The 17876-nt window shown below is 34.0% G+C and overlaps 3 protein-coding genes across 9 annotated transcripts in view; 1 reads left to right on the forward strand and 2 right to left on the reverse strand.

Annotated features, from left to right (window-relative positions):
* The window catches only part of LOC129568245 (zwei Ig domain protein zig-8-like), a 74980-nt gene that overhangs the window by 5617 nt on the left and 51487 nt on the right, over window positions 1-17876 (reverse strand). For all 7 annotated transcript variants that reach the window (XM_055445909.1, XM_055445907.1, XM_055445903.1 and 4 more), the window contains one exon: window positions 349-734. In XM_055445909.1, the coding sequence (XP_055301884.1) occupies window positions 349-734 (386 nt within the window). The remainder of the gene's footprint in view (window positions 1-348; window positions 735-17876) is intronic.
* LOC129568242 (beta-1,4-galactosyltransferase 4-like) lies at window positions 8204-10901 on the forward strand. Its single transcript, XM_055445900.1, has 6 exons — window positions 8204-8546; window positions 8612-9499; window positions 10052-10174; window positions 10281-10376; window positions 10448-10577; window positions 10647-10901. Exons 1-6 carry the CDS (start codon window positions 8407-8409, stop codon window positions 10686-10688), a joined length of 1419 nt encoding a protein of 472 aa, XP_055301875.1. The 5' UTR covers window positions 8204-8406; the 3' UTR covers window positions 10689-10901.
* LOC129568246 (esterase SG1-like) lies at window positions 12137-13773 on the reverse strand. The gene is made up of 4 exons (XM_055445910.1): window positions 13673-13773; window positions 13301-13465; window positions 12803-13100; window positions 12137-12647 (listed from the first exon to the last, which is right to left on the reverse strand). Exons 1-4 carry the CDS (start codon window positions 13751-13753, stop codon window positions 12148-12150), a joined length of 1044 nt encoding a protein of 347 aa, XP_055301885.1. The 5' UTR covers window positions 13754-13773; the 3' UTR covers window positions 12137-12147.

The raw sequence follows: 17876 nt of genomic DNA on the forward strand, positions 1-17876 counted from the left end.
GCTGTTGTTTGAGGTCAAAGTCGATATATATGAGCATTTTGGAGCGATATTGATAAAACTAAATGCGAGACAACGAGATTTTTGACGACGGATGAAATTAACCGGCAAACTTGTAATGGAATGCTGTTGTTTATCGTATCGAAATGGTTGAATTAATAAAGCGACGAGATTCGAATGGATCGAGATAATCGCGTAATAGCAGAATGGCTATTAAATAGCCGGATCCGTTCAAATGAATTCAATATTTGGAATGGAATTGGTAACGAGTGAGATACAGAGAAAGCGAGAGATACGAGGGATAGATTGTGTGTTGCCGCGCATAGAAATGGCCGAAACGTGTTTACGTACCTTGCATGGTAAGTATGCATTGGTGCCAACTTGTACGGTGATATTTGTGATTCTGGTGTCATCTAAATAGGGTCCAATGTCAAAATCATTTTGCAGATTAGGTTTTCCTAATGGTTCTGATGACGATGGTGCGGTTAGTGGCAGAGCAATCGATGGTGGTGAGCTAATTATTGGCTTTGACGATACGGAACTGGTTCCTTTGGTGCTCGCCGACAAATTCGATGGTCGCTCGGTGGATGCTGATAACGAACTTATTAACCACTGGCTGCGTGTCACTGTATCCATTGTTATATTCACTCGCTGCGTCATCGTCGTCGGTATGGTTGTCATTGATGATGATGCCAATGGCGGCTGCATTCGGTCGATATCTGGCCTCGTGATGGCATCTAATAAAAATGATAATAGAAAAACGACTTAACAAAATGCTCAAGCACAAAAAAAATATATATAAATACATAAAAAAACACACACACGGAAAGAAAACCCTTCGAAAATGCCGACAACGGAACTCATGACGATAATAATAATTGCATTTTGTTCCAATCCAAACAATTCGAGCGGAATCAACGCAATAAAATGCCGTGCAAGTACAACAAACTGAACAACATCTTCGTAAATAATTAGGTCATCTACCATGCGAAAGAGAGAATGAAACAATCAACCAAACTGTCGGACGTGAATGAAAGCATCTGAATTCCAGTCGAACTGGACATTCTGCAATAAAATGCGGTAGCTGATAGTAATAACTATTCCTCATTCTGTCTCCCTCTCTCTGAGGGAGTTGTTTTAATGGTTTTTCTCTTGGTGCTAGGTTCGTTGTTGTGTTATTTTCTGGTTATCTTATTCAAGTTAATATTCATCCCTCTCCGTTTTGTGTGACGACAACATGATATGAGATGGAAATGGAAATGAACATCAATGCCAACACAACTGATGAACAAAAATATTACGTTCAATGAACATTAAACGTCGTAAAAATGCTCTTAGGTTAGTCTCGGTTAGCTTGAAACCAATTTTTCACAAGTTTTTCGTATTAACCGCCCCGAAATGGACTTTTCGTTATTTTCCCATTTTTCTTTGCATTCATTAATTTTATGACCCCGCTGTGCATTGTTCAGGAATTGCGACGGAGTATTTTTTGTCTTTCCATTGAAATAGACATCGCTTTGGCTATGGTGTTGTGTAGTTGCCACCATTTTTGAATGGGCCAATAATCAAATAGTTCAAACATTTCTCTTGCCAATATTTACGAGATTTACGCTAATTAGTTTATTTCTTCTTTTGTATAATACTTCAAGCTGCTAATGTGGGGGATTAAATGGAAGATCTTGAACAAATGGCTCGGAATCGCAATTCCATTCATTCATTACCGATTTTGGCTCGCTTTTATTGTTTTTTTCGCAACTTTTTTTTTCATTCAGCATTCATCAAGTTTTAGCTGAAACGAACTATAAATATTCTTTTGTTGGTTGAGCATTATTGAAAAAGCCAAATGAATAAAAAAAAAGTTTAATACAATGCCATAAACAATGCAAGAATATGCTTTAATTTGAACTTTCAATCTGCATTTCAATATTATAGATTAAATTCGGTGGAAATTACATTTCTAGGAAAACTTATTATGTGTGCACATTGTGCTTCAACCTTTTTCTAAGAATATTTGGGTTTTTATAAAAGAAGAATAAAAAATGCTGACAATGTAACACAATAAGGTAATGCAGCTTCTACAAGATGCTTCTTGCTTGCGAAAGCAACATCAATTTCGCCTACTCAAATAATGAACTTTTCCTGTTGAAAACAAGACTTTCTAGAACAAATTCAAACTATTACTTCTTCAAACTAAGTTTCTTTCAAGAAATTGCAACTTTTACTAGTATCAATAAGGTGAGATTGCTAACACATGTTGCAGAGACAAAGGTTGTTAACAGTATTTTTAATTATAATTAAATTGAGATGCAATGAAGCTATTAGCTTTGTAAAATATTTGCAAAATTTGAGGTGTTTCATACAATTTGATACAATTATTATAATATTTTTCATCGCATTTGTGTTCTCTTTTCTTTCATTCGGACGAAGGATGGATTAAATTGAGGTCCCGTCAATCAAATTGTGGATTTAATTTTGTAGAAACTATGCTGAAATTAAACTTTATATTCGCAAAACTATTATGATTCTGATATTTGAAAAAATGTAAGTTTTCAATTTGCAGGTAAGTAGAGAACACACTTGAACTTGGGAACACACACAGAAAAGTGACACTAATACACTTATAGCAACTATATAATATTTGATACTTTACGGATTCTGTACAACTAACACAGATACATTGTACTGAATCGGTATAATTTAGATGTCAAACATCTGAGATGAGCTGACACATACAAGTCAGTACAATGTATCTGTTTCAACATTTTCAATGCCACTGTAACATTCAAAGCGAGTATGGAAAAAGAAAAGACGGAAAATCGGGAATCGATTGTGATTTTAAATTGCAGGTTTGACTAAATGAACATTCTTCAACATCAACTCGAATCGTTGGAAATTTCATCGATAAAAATTTGTAGATATTCCAAAAAAATTTATCAAATAATCAAACAAAGAACATCTAAACTGAGTCCACTGCGAACAAAGTCTCTTTTACGCTAACAGCAATTCGTACACGAACGAGTCAGTGCGACAGTTAGCGTGAGCGAGACAAAGTTTGACAGCAAACAATTTGGTTATATTGGTTTAAATGTTCTTTATGTTTTTACTAACTATGTGATGTTAAGAACAATCACAATCAACTGAAGGTTCTTTCGAATGTGAAAATTGTTTGACATACAATTTTAATGTATCCGAACTTTAGATTCAGAAATGCACCTAAAATGGCACATGACTTTTAGTCATCAGCTTAGCAAATTTTATGCTTCACACTTTAATTGCCCTTGCTTTGAGATGTACAAATATTATGCCACTAAATAAATTTCTAAATTTCTGATAAGTCTAGAATAAAATATACCATGTGTATATTGAGTGTTTCCAACCAGAAAAGTGTTGAAGATGGTAGAAGTTCTTTTGATTTAATTAATATTCAAAAGTTTGAAATTCAAATCAAAGTTGTGATATAATAGAATCATATTCCTTGGAATCGAAAAAGGGATAACATTAACAAGTTATTTGAATTTCAAAATAAGCTAATTTACAGTCGAAAAAAAAAACGAGTTTTATTCAGTTCATAAAAAGAATTTAAACGATTTTCCATTCTCATTTTCGTTTATTCAAAGAATCAATTTCACCTGATAAAAAAAGAGCAACCGGAAATCTGTTACATTGAACCCTTGTGAAATCTGCGCTGTCATTCTAATTCGCTGTTTTTCTTCTATCGCTGTAACCGATTGAGATAAATTTGGGCAAACAAAGAAAAGAAATTCATTTGAAAAGTGACTCATTGCGATTTTTTTTTCTTTTTCGTGTTCGCGTAAAAGCAATTTCGAACAATCCAAAGAACTAAAAGGCAATAATCGTTTGTGTTTATCGTTGGCGTCGGTGGATGTTGAATGAAAATACGGTTGAGGTATATAAACTTATAATGGAGTACATTTCATGTATACCAAGAAAGAAACGAGAAAAAAGGCGATCTCAGCAATTGCGTTTGTGTGTCTTAATTTCTATTTCACATTGTTTAATTTGAGCGCTGAAATGTGTAAAAATGCAAAGCGACGGAAGTAATTTGAATTCATGACACTTTGAGTGAGAATGGTGCTGCTCTTTATTCTTTGCACAATTTTTTTTTCTCCAGCTGCGAGTGTATGTGAGAGAAAAAAAAAAGAGAATTAATTCGTTCGTTTATACAAACTGAACCCTTTTCATATGCACTGAAAAGTAAACATCATGACTAGGTGGCCCAGTTTTCTGTCTCATCTTCCGAGTTGATAGAAAAATGCATGTCGTGTATAATGGATTTGGTTGATAACATTGTATGACCGTGTGCGAAATATCTCCTCTGTACTGAAGCTGAATTTAACCGTTTTCAGCACAATTTTAATGGTTTTTTCTTCTGGTTCAGAGTTTCAAAGTAAGCTCGCTAGTAGTAAGCGCTCATATTTCCCACAGTCATTAAAAAGCTAAGCGATTGTTTGATGGCCATAAAATATTTCCCTTGTCGTAAATCTAGCAAACAAATTGCATGGGCTGAACGTCTTTGAGCGTCGGCGGTAGCAGCAGCAGCAACAGAACTTCACGCCTGGCACCGGAGTGTCGAATCGATTTTTATTGCGTACAACAAATAATGAACTTTATGCGAAACACAACACCAGACTTCATGTATCCTTTCCGCATTTTGCTCAATTATATATTGTATTGCCATGGTCATATTTTTAATCGAAATCGAGCAATGCAATGTAATTTCAAGGTTCAGGCTACATTACCACCACTACCAACAACACACCTGCAACTACCAACAACAACAACACCTGCAACTTTATCGTCACAACACCTGAATATCACAACGCGAGACACCGTGAAATTGGCCTCCGCCAAACAAAATACGATGCAATTGACATTTTTATGGATTTCTTTTTTTCTTCGTAAAAATGTTGCCATGTGAAAAACAAAATACAACGACTCTTTAAGTCAATTTAAAACAGCATCTTTGCTTCGCTTCATAAAATTCACATAACAAATTAAATGCCATACGATTTCAAGCACGCCTCAAAACCACCCAAACGACGCTGCGTTGTATAACACATTTTCCACCACTTTTTATGGCTATTTAATCAACAATGTCGTATAGTACTGATTTTGCTACTCGATTTGCCTTTGGTTTAATTCATAACACCCTCAACGCAATCAAATCTCATTTTGCAAAACTGTGCTCCAGTCTTTTACGGCTTTAGAATTTAGGATTTTAAAGTGGAGATTTCGTTGGGAACCACTTTATTGGTCAACGTCTTCGAAATTGTCTTGGTTTTATCCCAAACTAATCCATACGAGTTTATAGCTGGAAAATTAGAGATTGGTACGATTGTATAAAATTTTGGTTTTTACTGCAAACTTTACTAATATTTGAAGAGTGTTTTTAAAGCTTCAACAGTAATTCGATTTTCTTCGGAAGATTTAATGAAGCTGTCGTCTCAGAATTTAATGAAGCTATCGTCATAGTCTGATTTGTTTTTTCGAGCAAAATAGAAAACGAGGAAAAGTGTAAATTGGAAAAAGTTTTTTTTTTTCAAGAAAAAGAAATTATTTACTCTGTAATAAGAGTTTGCGGTATTTTTTTTCTCGTTAAATGAGAAACTTTCAAAAAACTTAAACATCTGTTTTTGTTCACGAGCTGCGGCATTTTTCTCGTATGGTATTGTTTAGTTTACTACTAATAAAATTATGCACACAGTTCTGTACTTCCAAGTTCCAAACTCGTAGTATAAGTTATTCTCACATCTGCTTACAAAAACATTGTGTGCACAACCCACTACGCCACGTTCACTTGTTTGAACCTCAATATCGACCGACTTTTGATCGAATTCGGAACAAAATCGAATTTCAAGTGCAAGATACACACACCGGCTGCTCATCGAGTTATGTCAATCAAATAGGTCATTCGGTTTTGGTATGTATTGAGTTACTCTTGTGCTACACACTTTTTTATGGAGTCGCGTGCTGACGTGAGTCTGCAAGTTTGCTTTTTATTGGAAAATAAAATTCCGTTCCATACACATTTTCGAGGTTCCAATAAATATGCCAATGTGTAAATCATTTGATGTGTCTGCTCTGTGAACTTGTTTACGCTGAATAATAATGAAGTTTAATTTCGTGCTATAGAAAAAAGTTTTTCGAATTAGTTGAGCAAGTTGAGTTTTTTAGATTAAATTCTTAATATATAAAGTTTTTATGTAATCATTTTTCAATGAAAAAGAAATCTTTCCGTATGCCATTAGGAGATTATTCATAAAAACCAAATTAGACTTATATTCTTCTTAAATGCCTATGCTGATTTCAATAGAAGAAGTCGGTGTCTTGATTCGTCTTGATATTCACGGTCAAGACTTATTCATGAAGGAAAATGAATATTTACGCTTGTTTTTTCCAAGTTGTTAAGTTGTTCTCCTGTTTCAATACTCTGGCATTCAATCATTTATTCTCACTTTCGCTTCTGTTGGTGCGCGATTGCCCAATGTAAAACTTGTTTTATTTATTGGTATCCTTTATACAAGCAATCGTGCGAACGTGTTTTCGTGCATGGATGTGAGCGGATGAGCAAAAAGAAATTTCTATTTTGTATCAAATTTATACGTTCAAACGGATTGGAATTACACACGAACACGAAACATATGGAAAATCTATGAAATATGTATCCAAATCGCCTCTAAAAAGTCTTCTATAGCATGGTAAGCATGGTAACTGTATACATAAGGAGCTGGGGTTATTTATTCTGGATTAAGTCAAGGAATTTAACAAAAATTGGTATTTTTGATCAAGGTGAATGGTGAATGTGAAATGAACACCACCGTCAAGTATACAAAAGAGAAAGGTTGATTTTGGGCGAGTTTTCTTGCCCTGGTGAGTTTTCTCATATAATTATGTAACGTAAAAGATTGTTGGCAAAGAATCTGCGTTTCAACAGCTTTTTGGCGCTTGAGCTAGATTTTATATTATATTGCATCTAGGTCTGTGTTCCATATTTTTAGCTTATTCTCATTTCAACAATAACATCGACATCTCGTTCATGTACGAACTAACACACCACAGTTTCCATAACCATGTCGTTTCTTTCTACCTATCTATGGCTGTTTGGAAATTTTCAACTGGAACTTAAGTAATTTCATCGGCACGTGCCATTAAAAGTTGTGAGATTCAAATTTCTTTAGTTTCCATTTCAATATGCAAATATATCAACAACACTAATTAAATTGTTCTTTTACACCTGCATATTTTTCCGTACATACTTATATCGCAATACTGTTGTTCGAATCGCTTCTCCTTTCTATAAATTTTAATGAGAAGTGAATAAAGTTTAGAATTCATTGTGAGATAACAAGCAGAAGCGGCGTCATTTCTGACAGTTGAGACATTTAAACCAAACAAGTCTTGAATTATTCGGAAAGAATATTCATAAAAACCATTAGTTTTTTTAATTTTTTCTGACCAAGTGATGCTGAGAACACCATGGCAACAAATTTCAAGTGCTCAAAAGTTTTCAATTGTATTTTGTGTTTGTTCGGTTATTTATATTTGTTCATCGGAAGGAATTCAGGGATTTTGGGCAAGATGTTCTTTATGTACACGAAGCACAAGAAAGAAGAGAGGAGATAATAAATTAAATAATGTAAGCTCCCATTTTAACGAAAACGAATACAATTTCGGTAGATCGTCGGAACGCGAATATGGAGTTGTAAAATGCTGTGTTCTACCTTTTATGGTGGCTATTGACGTTTGTCAAATTCATCGATCGATTCATTTACACAGACTTGTGAATATTACTTCGTGTAATTTGGTAGTGTCAGTTCAAAGGTCCCAAACACTTTGTAACAATCTAAATGATTTTATCATTGTATATTACCTCATAACATATCCCACAGTATCACATCAGAACAATTTTCGATTACTACATTCAAAAAATCGATTTGTCGCCTTAGAATTGGAAAACATGGCTTCCAGACAAACAATAAATTAATAATGAAATTGTGAAATGTAAACTAGTTTGCATCTGTGTCGGTTGTAAATTTCAACTCATGTATATCATAGATTACCTATATGACACAATTTACAATTACACAAAAACGTAGATGTAAATGCCATATTCATATCCACCGCAAACAACTGGAATTCATGACTGTACGAATCAACATTTCATGATGGATCGATAATTTGCGCGTGTCACAAAATAGAAGTAAAAATTATTTCTTCTTCTTGGTCGAAATTGAAAAGAAGTACGGGAAGTGAAAGTTGACTTTTTCCAAGTTCTAGTGAATAGATTTTTGAAAGTTAAATTATTAGCTTTGCTTTTTTCCAAATAGAACAAACGTGAACACGATTTATAATTTTTTTTTTCTATGTGAAAATAAAGCATTCATTAAAATGGCTTTTGTACGACGGTCGCGCCGAATCGATTTAATAATGGGTGTCATTTTAACTCTGCTTATTTTGAATTTGATTTATTTCCAAAGAATTGAACTAAAACTTGATTCCGCCAAATATCTATCAAATATTTCAATGGGGTAAGCATTAAAAGCAAAATAGTTCAAATTGGCCAAAAATGTAAAAAAAAAACGTTTTTATTTAGATCATCTGACAGGATTGAAAGCAACGGGTTTTTATGGCCATCGTTTTCGACTTCACCTTCAGGATATAAACAAATTTTCTTTAGTCCCGAAACTTTAAAGCAGTCAATACAGCGAGAAGAGAAAAATCTCACAGTAAAGAGGAAAAGTGAACATTTATCATCAATCGATTATTCTATTATCACAACTCGACCACCAACATGTACCATTGAAGCTCCTCTTCTTGATACTCTCAAGCTTGATAAATCACGACATCAAAAAAATAGACAGCGTTTATTGAAGAAGGAATTTGAAGAGGTTGATGATTTTGACAACGAAGCGATTTCGCTTCAAACAACACCTGAACCGACAGTCAAACCACATCCACTTAAAAAACCAAGAATTGAAGAAATTAATTTAGAAACTAAACACCATAATGAAAAAATAATCCAAACTGCTCCCGAAATTCTTTTGTGCTCTGAAATACCGCCAAATTTGATTGGTAAAATTGAGCTTGATACAAATGAAGAGTCAATAGATGACGTTCAGAAGAAGTTGAGCGAAATTCTATACCCAGGTGGCTATTACGGACCAGCAAAATGCCAGGCACGATATCGTGTTGCAATTATCGTTCCATATCGTAATCAACCCAAGAATCTAGCCATTTTTCTCAAAAATATTCATCCATTCCTAATGAAACAACAATTGGAGTATGGAGTTTTTGTCGTGGAACAAACTGTTGGCTCTAAATTTAATCGAGGAATGCTTTTGAATGTCGGATATCTGGAAGCAGAGAAAATTAAAAAATGGGATTGTTTTATATTTCACAATGTCGATTTATTACCGGTGGACGATAGAATTTTATACACTTGCTCAAAAAACCCACGTCATCTGGCAGTTTCTGTTGATATGTAAGATTTTTTTCAAAGGAAAAAATACTCAATGAAGCAGCGGACTTGTCGGCACACTCGTGGATTTAGCATTTCACTTGCTTTGGCGATTCGTGAGTTGCCGAAGCATCATATATGCAGTGCACTCGATATTTAACGTGAAAACCTATATTCGCTACATCGAAGTTGGCCGAGGTATGATTTCGTTTGCGCGTCGCATAAGCAATTTACTTGCGATATAACGTGAATCCCTATATACTATATATCCCAAGTGAATTGCTTACGCGCTACGCGCAAACGAAATCATACCTCGGCCAACTTCGATGTACGGAATATAGGTTTTCACGTTAAATATCGAGTGCACTGCATATATGATGCCTTGGGCAACTCACGAATCGCCAAAGCAAGTGAAATGCTAAATCCACGAGTGTGCCGACAAGTCCACTGCTTCATTGAGTAATGTTTTCAATGATGTTTTAACAGAGATATTGAAAAGAACTTTTCTTTGTTGGGATATAACATGATTTTGGAGACTAATAAATTTTTCCAAATATAAAATCTTTTCCATCGCAGATTGCCATCACACAACACTCTAAGCGGTGCACTTGCAATAACATCTGAACAATTCGAGAGAATAAATGGATATTCAAATCTATTCTGGGGTTGGGGCTATGAAGATTTAGATCTTGCCAACCGGTGAGCTAAAATAGTATACATATATATAGATTTGAATTTAAATATCAATTAATGTCAAAAACTCCTTATTTATTTCAATTGTGGCATTTTCCGTTTGATTCAATAGCTTAAAAAATGCCAGTTATAAAGTTGATCGATGTCACGAGAAAATAGCGCGATACACAATGTTAGGCAGAGATCCGGTAGAACCAAATGTTAAGCGGTAATTTAGACCTTTTCAATTCATTTTCGAAAAAAATCGTTTTGAAATTGCGTAAAAATATTTCTCTTCAGGCTTGATCTCCTAAGGGAAGGTCCTACAAAATTCAAAACAATTGGATTGAATTCAATAAAATATACAGTTCAGTGCATTGATGAAAGTCCTGCTTATACATGGCTTTTTGTCACACTTAAACCGGAAGTGGTGAGATTTGTTTTATACAGTTGAATATGCTTCATATTAATTATTATGTCTCTTAATTTGTAAAACTAGCCCGGAGATGAAAGCAATGTAGAGCAGCTTGGTGTAAAATGATGTCGATGCAAAGAAGTCTGGCTTTTGCAGTTTAAGACAATAAATGAAACTTATAAATTATACGTTAAAATTTTCATTAAATATCAAACAACACTGTTTTCAAAAGAAGACGATTGTTTAAGTAAAACGAAAGTTTTCTCATTAAATATCGAATGTATTTCAAACGCATACTTTATAAAGTCAGCCACTAGTAAAATAAAGCTCAGTCAAGTTTGCCACCCATTCATCGTTAAATTCGTTAAAAAATTCATTTAAGTTTCGTAATCCAACCGTAAATTCATCAGTAAAATTACCACCAAGATCAAACGTTTCGTCAATATGTAAATATGGGCCCCAGAAATCTGCGTAAAATTTCATATTATGAATTAATATCTAGTCCAATAATTTAACAAAAGCGGAACATAATTTAATACTTGTCATGGCTGGCCACTGAAATGTCGAATTCGATTTAAGTCGTGGGATGTCTGTTTCCACAAATGATATCCATAACGCAACCACATTCCTTGCCATTTCAGTGTCTGTTGGATTCAGATGCGCTACTTTCTCCGGATAAGGGAATAAATAAATCAAGTCGTCCGAATGGCTGACGCCACCATCGAACGGATACCGCGAAACGTCTTTTTCATAACCAAATCTAATTCAAATTTATTCAAGAATGAGTCTGCATTAATTTTCAATGTTCACTTTGAAAAGCAAGCTCTCGCCACGGCTTCTATGTATTACCTTGAATAAGCACCATGATAGTCAAATGAATATAGAAAAGTTTGATATGGATTGAACAAGGTATTGACTTGAGCCAATTGTAAAACTGGTTCTTTGAAGCCTATTGTTCCCGCTAACTGGAGTTTTTTTTTTATTGAAGAAAATAAGTAAGAAAAAAATAAATCCACAAAATAGTTGGAATTGTCAGAAAATTGAAAAAAATACTTCAGAAAATCCATTGGCATAGTCCAGAAAGCTGACGGTATTATTAAAAATTTGAGTACCAAATATTTTTTCAACTAAATTGGACAATTTCAATTTTCTACTGTCCTCCACGCCTGGAAAGGTATATCAAATAGGGCATATAGTAAAATATACCATTCTTATATTTATAACTGTACACAGTTGGAAATTATTTGGGAAATGAACAAAAATCAGCACTTTTTACCCAATATATTAACGGCAATAGGTAAAAACAGATTTCTCATGAACCAAGGGCTGTTCAAAACATTCAGGGCTTTTAATTTATCATATAAAGCTGTAAATGGGGTGATTAATACCTCACAATAGAATATTTCGAAAAACAAATTAGTCTTACTTGCCGTTAGAAACGACCCTTCATTCTGAACAACGCCGATCAAAAGAGTGATATTCTTTTTATAGTATCCCATTCGAAGTAGCTTTTCAGGAGAGTATGGCAAATAAAATGATGGTCCACCAACAGTTAATGAGCGACTACCAACCCGGTTTGATCCCTTTATTCGGCCATTATTCTAGTGTAGTTGAAGTTTGTGTATGTATGTAAATTAAAATTGGAGTATAAAAATAGGAAATAAATTGTAGAATTTAAAGAAAAATAATAAAACGAAATTACAAAATGTTGGTTGGCCGCCTTAATCAAATCATAAACATCCATCTTCATGAAAGCATCATTGATCTCTTGTAAACTTGAGTTTTTCGGGACCTTTGCTCTATATGCGATATCTTTGGCGTAAGCAACTGGGTCAAGAGCATGCGTCCATGGTGCAAAGACCGAACCTGAATGTATGATCATCTGTTGGAAAAGATGGTTAGGGACTAATGGACTTAAAAGCAACGATGATACCATTGCTGCACCGCTTGATTGGCCCATAACTGTGATTTTGTTCGGATTTCCGCCGAAATATTTAATATTTCGTTTAACCCACTTTAAAACAAACAAAACATCCAAAGCACCGGCATTGCCTGGGATCTCGGCTGTTTTTGTCGACAAAAAACCTACATGAAATGACCTTGAGTTATAAATCATTGTTTACATTAAAATTAAAGTGTCACAGACTGTGAGTGAGTCACAGTAAAAATAAGCAGTTGCTCAAAAAACATACACATAATTTAAAACACGATGTAACGATAACGAAGAGGTCTATGTTTACCTAACGCATTGAGTCGATAGTTTGGAACAACTAAAACAATGTCATGTTCCAACAGATATGAGGGTGGAAGTTCTGCATTACTCCCAGAGCTAAAAGTTCCTCCATGAACCATAACCAGAACCGGATGCTGAATTTTAATGTGAGAACTCGATGGGATTGATACAGTGAAAATATTGAGATTCAAACAATCCTCGATATCTATGGTTGAATTTGATAAAATATGATGCCCTTGAGGACAACTTTGACCCATTTGAACAGCACTGCGAATTCCATGCCACGGTTTAATGGGCACAGGTGGCTGAATAATTTCAAAATTAATAAATTTTTCTATTTGTTGAATGTTGATACATGCACAATGTTGGATATTTTGTTTTTAAAAATTTGTTCAAAATGATTAAATGTATTATGTTTTATTCTAATTTCTTCAAAAATATTTCTCCAAATTTACTGTTATTCAATTTGTTCGTTCGAGAACTTTAAAGCAAAGACAAATTGTACCTTGAATCGTCTTGCACCACTTGGTGATTCAGCATATTTAATACCCAAAAATTGATAAAAACTGCGGTTAGTCCATTTGGTAAATGCAATTGATCCCCTTAACCATCCCAAATATGGAATTCCAACAACTGGATCGTCCGAAGCACGCCTATGGGGATTTGACTGCTTTTCAATGGAAAATATTGAGTTTTAAAAGTTTTTTGAATTTGAAATTTTCGTATTTGTTTCCTTTTTGCTTTAAAAAGATGATTTTATAGAAGTTCAAGGATTTTTTGAAAACCAATTGAATCAATTTCGTGCAATTGAAATTATTTTCTTTAATACTAATTTAACCATTTGTATTTTAGACTTCATGTCGTGTTTTAAACTAACTTGAATGTTCAATTGAACACTGAAACTGAAAAATGCCACGGCTAAAAATAATATAACTTTGACTTTTTCAAAACTAATCATCTTCCTCTATTAAAGCGTTGTCTCACACTGATTCATACCAACAGAGATACTACCGAAAAACCGTTAAAATTCTTGTGACGAATATTTAAACTAAACAAATAGACATCTGTGCCCAATTTAACATTTGTGTTTTTCCATATTTTATTTGCATTACTTTTGCTGGCCCAGATAACGTTGATTATACAAAATGTACATTTGTTTATCACGCTGTAAACATAAAAGCATCGAAATTAATAGCAGAAATATTTACACGTCAAATTAAATATCAATATTTTTCGTAGTGCTCGAACACTAATTCAATTAAATTTATGTATTCAATTATTTTTAATTAAAGACTTTCAATTAATTTAGAATTCCATCGCTACAATTCCATCTATTTTTTAGTTTTATTAGATTGCGTGTGTATTTTTTGAGAGGCAGAAATTAAATCACATCGAAAACCCGTATGTTTCTATATATTTACTGTGCACACCAATTACATTTCTATGCATATAACAAGAGCGTTAATAATTTACTATAAAAACCGGGAACCATATTGATAGCAAACTGGCAAAACCAATTTATAGTGGGAAATTTTCATTCAGCTCATTTGCCAAAGCTAACTTGGATCATTTATGTTGAAAACATGTTGAATCAATGAGAAAAATGACTAGAATGACGTTTGGTTTGGCACCATTTGCAAGGTGGAAGTATTTTGCAATACAAATACGTTCTATTGTTGCTGTAATTGGTTGTTGTCATTGATAGTTGGCAGTATATTTATATAGAAGTTTCATAGTTCAGCGTTCAGCGTCAAGATGTCGCTTAAATATAGCATAAACATGTGCTCCATATGAAAACATAGGCAAATTGAATATTCTGAAAATTGTTTGCTAATAAACAAAAAATCTTTACAGGTTTATCGAACGTAAACCTACTTATGATGTTTGAATTTCGCAAAGAAAAAAACCAGTTCGCAACATTTCATTTCAATTTAAATATAAACATTTTTGAGAAAGCAAACCATCAATAATCGATTTTGCCTCAATTCATCTTTCTTCATTGGTTTTATTGAAAAAGTGGTTGTTTTTCATTAAAACTTAATTAAATAGTCGATATTTTTTCCTCCGCAAATCAAAACATTTGATGTGTGTAAATGGAATGAGCGAAATGAGCAAAATCACTTTAAACATCGAAAAAAATATTGATTTAATAAATGGATGTGTTGAAACGGCTGCTTCAAACGTAATCATTTTTATTGATCTCCATTTATTGGGAATGTAATCATTTATCAAGTAATAATCTTAATTTGAATGGAATTTTTAAATGTGATAACTCGATTTTATTACTTGTACACTTTTTATGCATGCAAATAAAGAAAAATACGAAATACGTGATAAAATCTGGTGAAAGTTTTTTTTTCAGTTTTTACTTCTGATTTTTTTATCATTCACTAATTTACCGCATGAAATGTGAGTGGTTGCGGATTATTTATCAGACAAATAACATTAATCAATGATTAATAATCATTGTGTTTTTTTTTGTATTTGGAAAAAAGTGCGTGAAATTCATAAGCATAAAACAGTAAAAGTGTCAATGCTTATTGAAATTGGGAACGTGCGCTGTTTCAGATTGTCAGAAAGGAATTTTGACGCCCAACGTCAAAAAAATGTGGGAATCACAAATTCCAAATGTGAAGAGACAAAAGCTAAAAAATAGTTAGCATTTTTCGGTCATTCACTTTGGTTGTACCGGCCCAAACGCTGTAACCGTTGTTCATCAATTTTTCGTAAAGTCAATTTTTGCGATTGTACTATCGAGAACATGCTGCCAAATATGGGCAGACCAAAATAACCAATTCCAATGAATGTATATTCAGTATTCACATGCGATACATTTGTCATTGGAAAAGAAGGGAGAATATGCGGAAAACCGCCTAAAAACACTAGCCACACAAATTTACTGGGCAAATGTTTGTTGTTGTTGTTGTTGTTTTTGTTGTTTTATTCCCCACGCGGCACTACTAGAGGTAAGGTTTTATTCCATCCGTTTATGCAAGTGACACACAACCCGCATCCAATACTCCGCAAGCGATCGAAACAACGTAAATATAAATATGTAAATATTAATTTCCGTTCGCAATCGTTCGATAAAATTTTATTTATTTTGGCTTCAGTTCCATATAATTTATAACTGAGTTTTCCCACCCCTTCGTTCGTTCGTCCATTCGGTTGGCGATCCATAAATGGATCAGCGTTGCGGTTTTGCTGTGGCGACACACAACTACATGCATATTTCATTTCCAATACTAATTACAGTTTTAAATAAATTGGTCGAAATTACCAGTCGCTTCGCTTCGAACAGCCAAAACTGACCGAGGCGTTTCGAGGTTTTGCCCATTCGCCAATTTCTAAATGCATATATTTACCTCAATAAATTTTGAAACACTTTATTTGCATATTCCAATTTTGAATTCCAGCATCGAAATCAACTGATGCACAACGAATTGAATCAATCAAAAAGCCATTGAGGCGATCGCACCACTAGAACATGAAATTTATGCATTAATTCAATTGATTTTTGGCGATATTTACACCAAACGTGACCAGATATCCGGATCCAGACTACAACAACTTAATCAACTACAGCCGAAAAATTAGACGAGTATTATTGAATTTCCGACAAAAGAGGCTTTGGGCTTTGAATACACCATGGTTCAATTTAAATTATTATTCCAAATCAAAATCACTGAAAATTCCGCACATACATCCATTGAAACATCGATTCAAGAGGAAATGTCTCTTAACCTTCAAACCGTAAATTGGCCACTGTGTGCCCAAAACCAACTTTGAACCTAAGGGGATTTATCTCTCGCGAATGCTGCGAATGCATTCGTATTTCAGAATAAAAATTCGAATGTTCGCGAATGCGACGAATGCGGCTATGACAGCGAACTTGTGACTACATAATTCATTCGTTCATTCGTGTTTGTGCATGCATTCGCAACGCTGCCGTATGATTTCTATGTAAAAATTCGCACTCGCATTCGTGAGAACGTTCGAGAACAGCGAAATACGACTGCTATACGAATGCGAGTGCGAATGTTTACATAGAAATCATATGGCAGCGTTGCGAATGCATGACACTGAGCGCGAATTTGTGAATAAAAATTCGAGTGCCAAACCGACATAGAAGCCCCTAGCTTTGAACGCTTATATCTTAATTATTTCTTATCATAAATTAATAAAATAACTATGGTTCGATTCGTTGAACATTTGGCTACAAAAATTGCGTTTTTTAATTGGAAGTTAAAAAACATCAAAATCGATCATCATTTCATCAAAATATGGCCATTTTATCAATTTTGGCCAAAAAAATTCCAACGGCCAAATATTGGCCAAATGCCGGCCCATTTTGAAGTTCTATACCAAAAATGACATCTAATTTTCAAGACCTTTCTAGTGATATACACAACTTTTTGATCCAACCTGCCGTTCAAAATCTCAATTTTCTTTCATATTTCGATTTTTTATGACTTTTATCACATTTCAAAGTAATTTTCATACTCTTCCGATCAATAAATACTGAAATATTTACATTTAAAAATAAAAATTTAAGAAAAAACTGACATTTTCCATATAAAATGCATTATGGGCACTCAAGCACCGATTTTACGAACAACGTTAGAAAAAACATTTTACGGTTTGAAGGTTAAACATGGCGGAAAACACCCAACACCTCCTAATGATAAATTAACGAAACTGGATTATATCATGGCAATACAATACGCACCGTACAGTAACGATTTTTGTGAAAGAGTCGAAGCGGCATACGAATTAATCACACAATATAGTCATCAAGAAAATAAGCTTCAATGATATCGGGGTTTGGAAATCTATTCTATCTCGTGTAAACCACCGCCAGAAAAAAAGTGATTACCGGAGATACGCATCATTTTAACTGGCAGATCGGGGCAGCCTTCGGGGTTTACGTTAGGGATACTTTTGTGCGTTCTTGTTGAGACACGCTTTAGATACTCGAGTGTAAATTATGTTCAGGGTTGGCATATTTACACAATTTTTAAGCCGCGCATGTAATATACGTAGAAAACTGTAAATTACGTTTTCTACACGTGAAAAACCTC

The sequence above is a fragment of the Sitodiplosis mosellana genome, unplaced genomic scaffold (genome assembly GCF_009176505.1).
Source record: "Sitodiplosis mosellana isolate CC-2019 unplaced genomic scaffold, AAFC_SMos_1.0 Smas_scaffold_17, whole genome shotgun sequence".
Taxonomy (NCBI): domain Eukaryota; kingdom Metazoa; phylum Arthropoda; class Insecta; order Diptera; family Cecidomyiidae; genus Sitodiplosis; species Sitodiplosis mosellana.

Excerpts from the sequence above, each read along its gene's own strand:
- LOC129568242 (XM_055445900.1), top strand. The coding sequence starts at position 8,407 with ATGGCTTTTGTACGACGGTCGCGCCGAATCGATTTAATAATGGGTGTC. Across the intron at positions 10,175-10,280 it reads GATTTAGATCTTGCCAACCG|CTTAAAAAATGCCAGTTATA; the intron begins GTGAGCTAAAAT and ends TTGATTCAATAG. Across the intron at positions 10,578-10,646 it reads TCACACTTAAACCGGAAGTG|CCCGGAGATGAAAGCAATGT; the intron begins GTGAGATTTGTT and ends TTGTAAAACTAG.
- LOC129568246 (XM_055445910.1), bottom strand. The coding sequence starts at position 13,753 with ATGATTAGTTTTGAAAAAGTCAAAGTTATATTATTTTTAGCCGTGGCA. Across the intron at positions 13,466-13,672 it reads GTGTTCAATTGAACATTCAA|CAGTCAAATCCCCATAGGCG; the intron begins GTTAGTTTAAAA and ends TCCATTGAAAAG. Across the intron at positions 13,101-13,300 it reads GTGGTGCAAGACGATTCAAG|CCACCTGTGCCCATTAAACC; the intron begins GTACAATTTGTC and ends GAAATTATTCAG.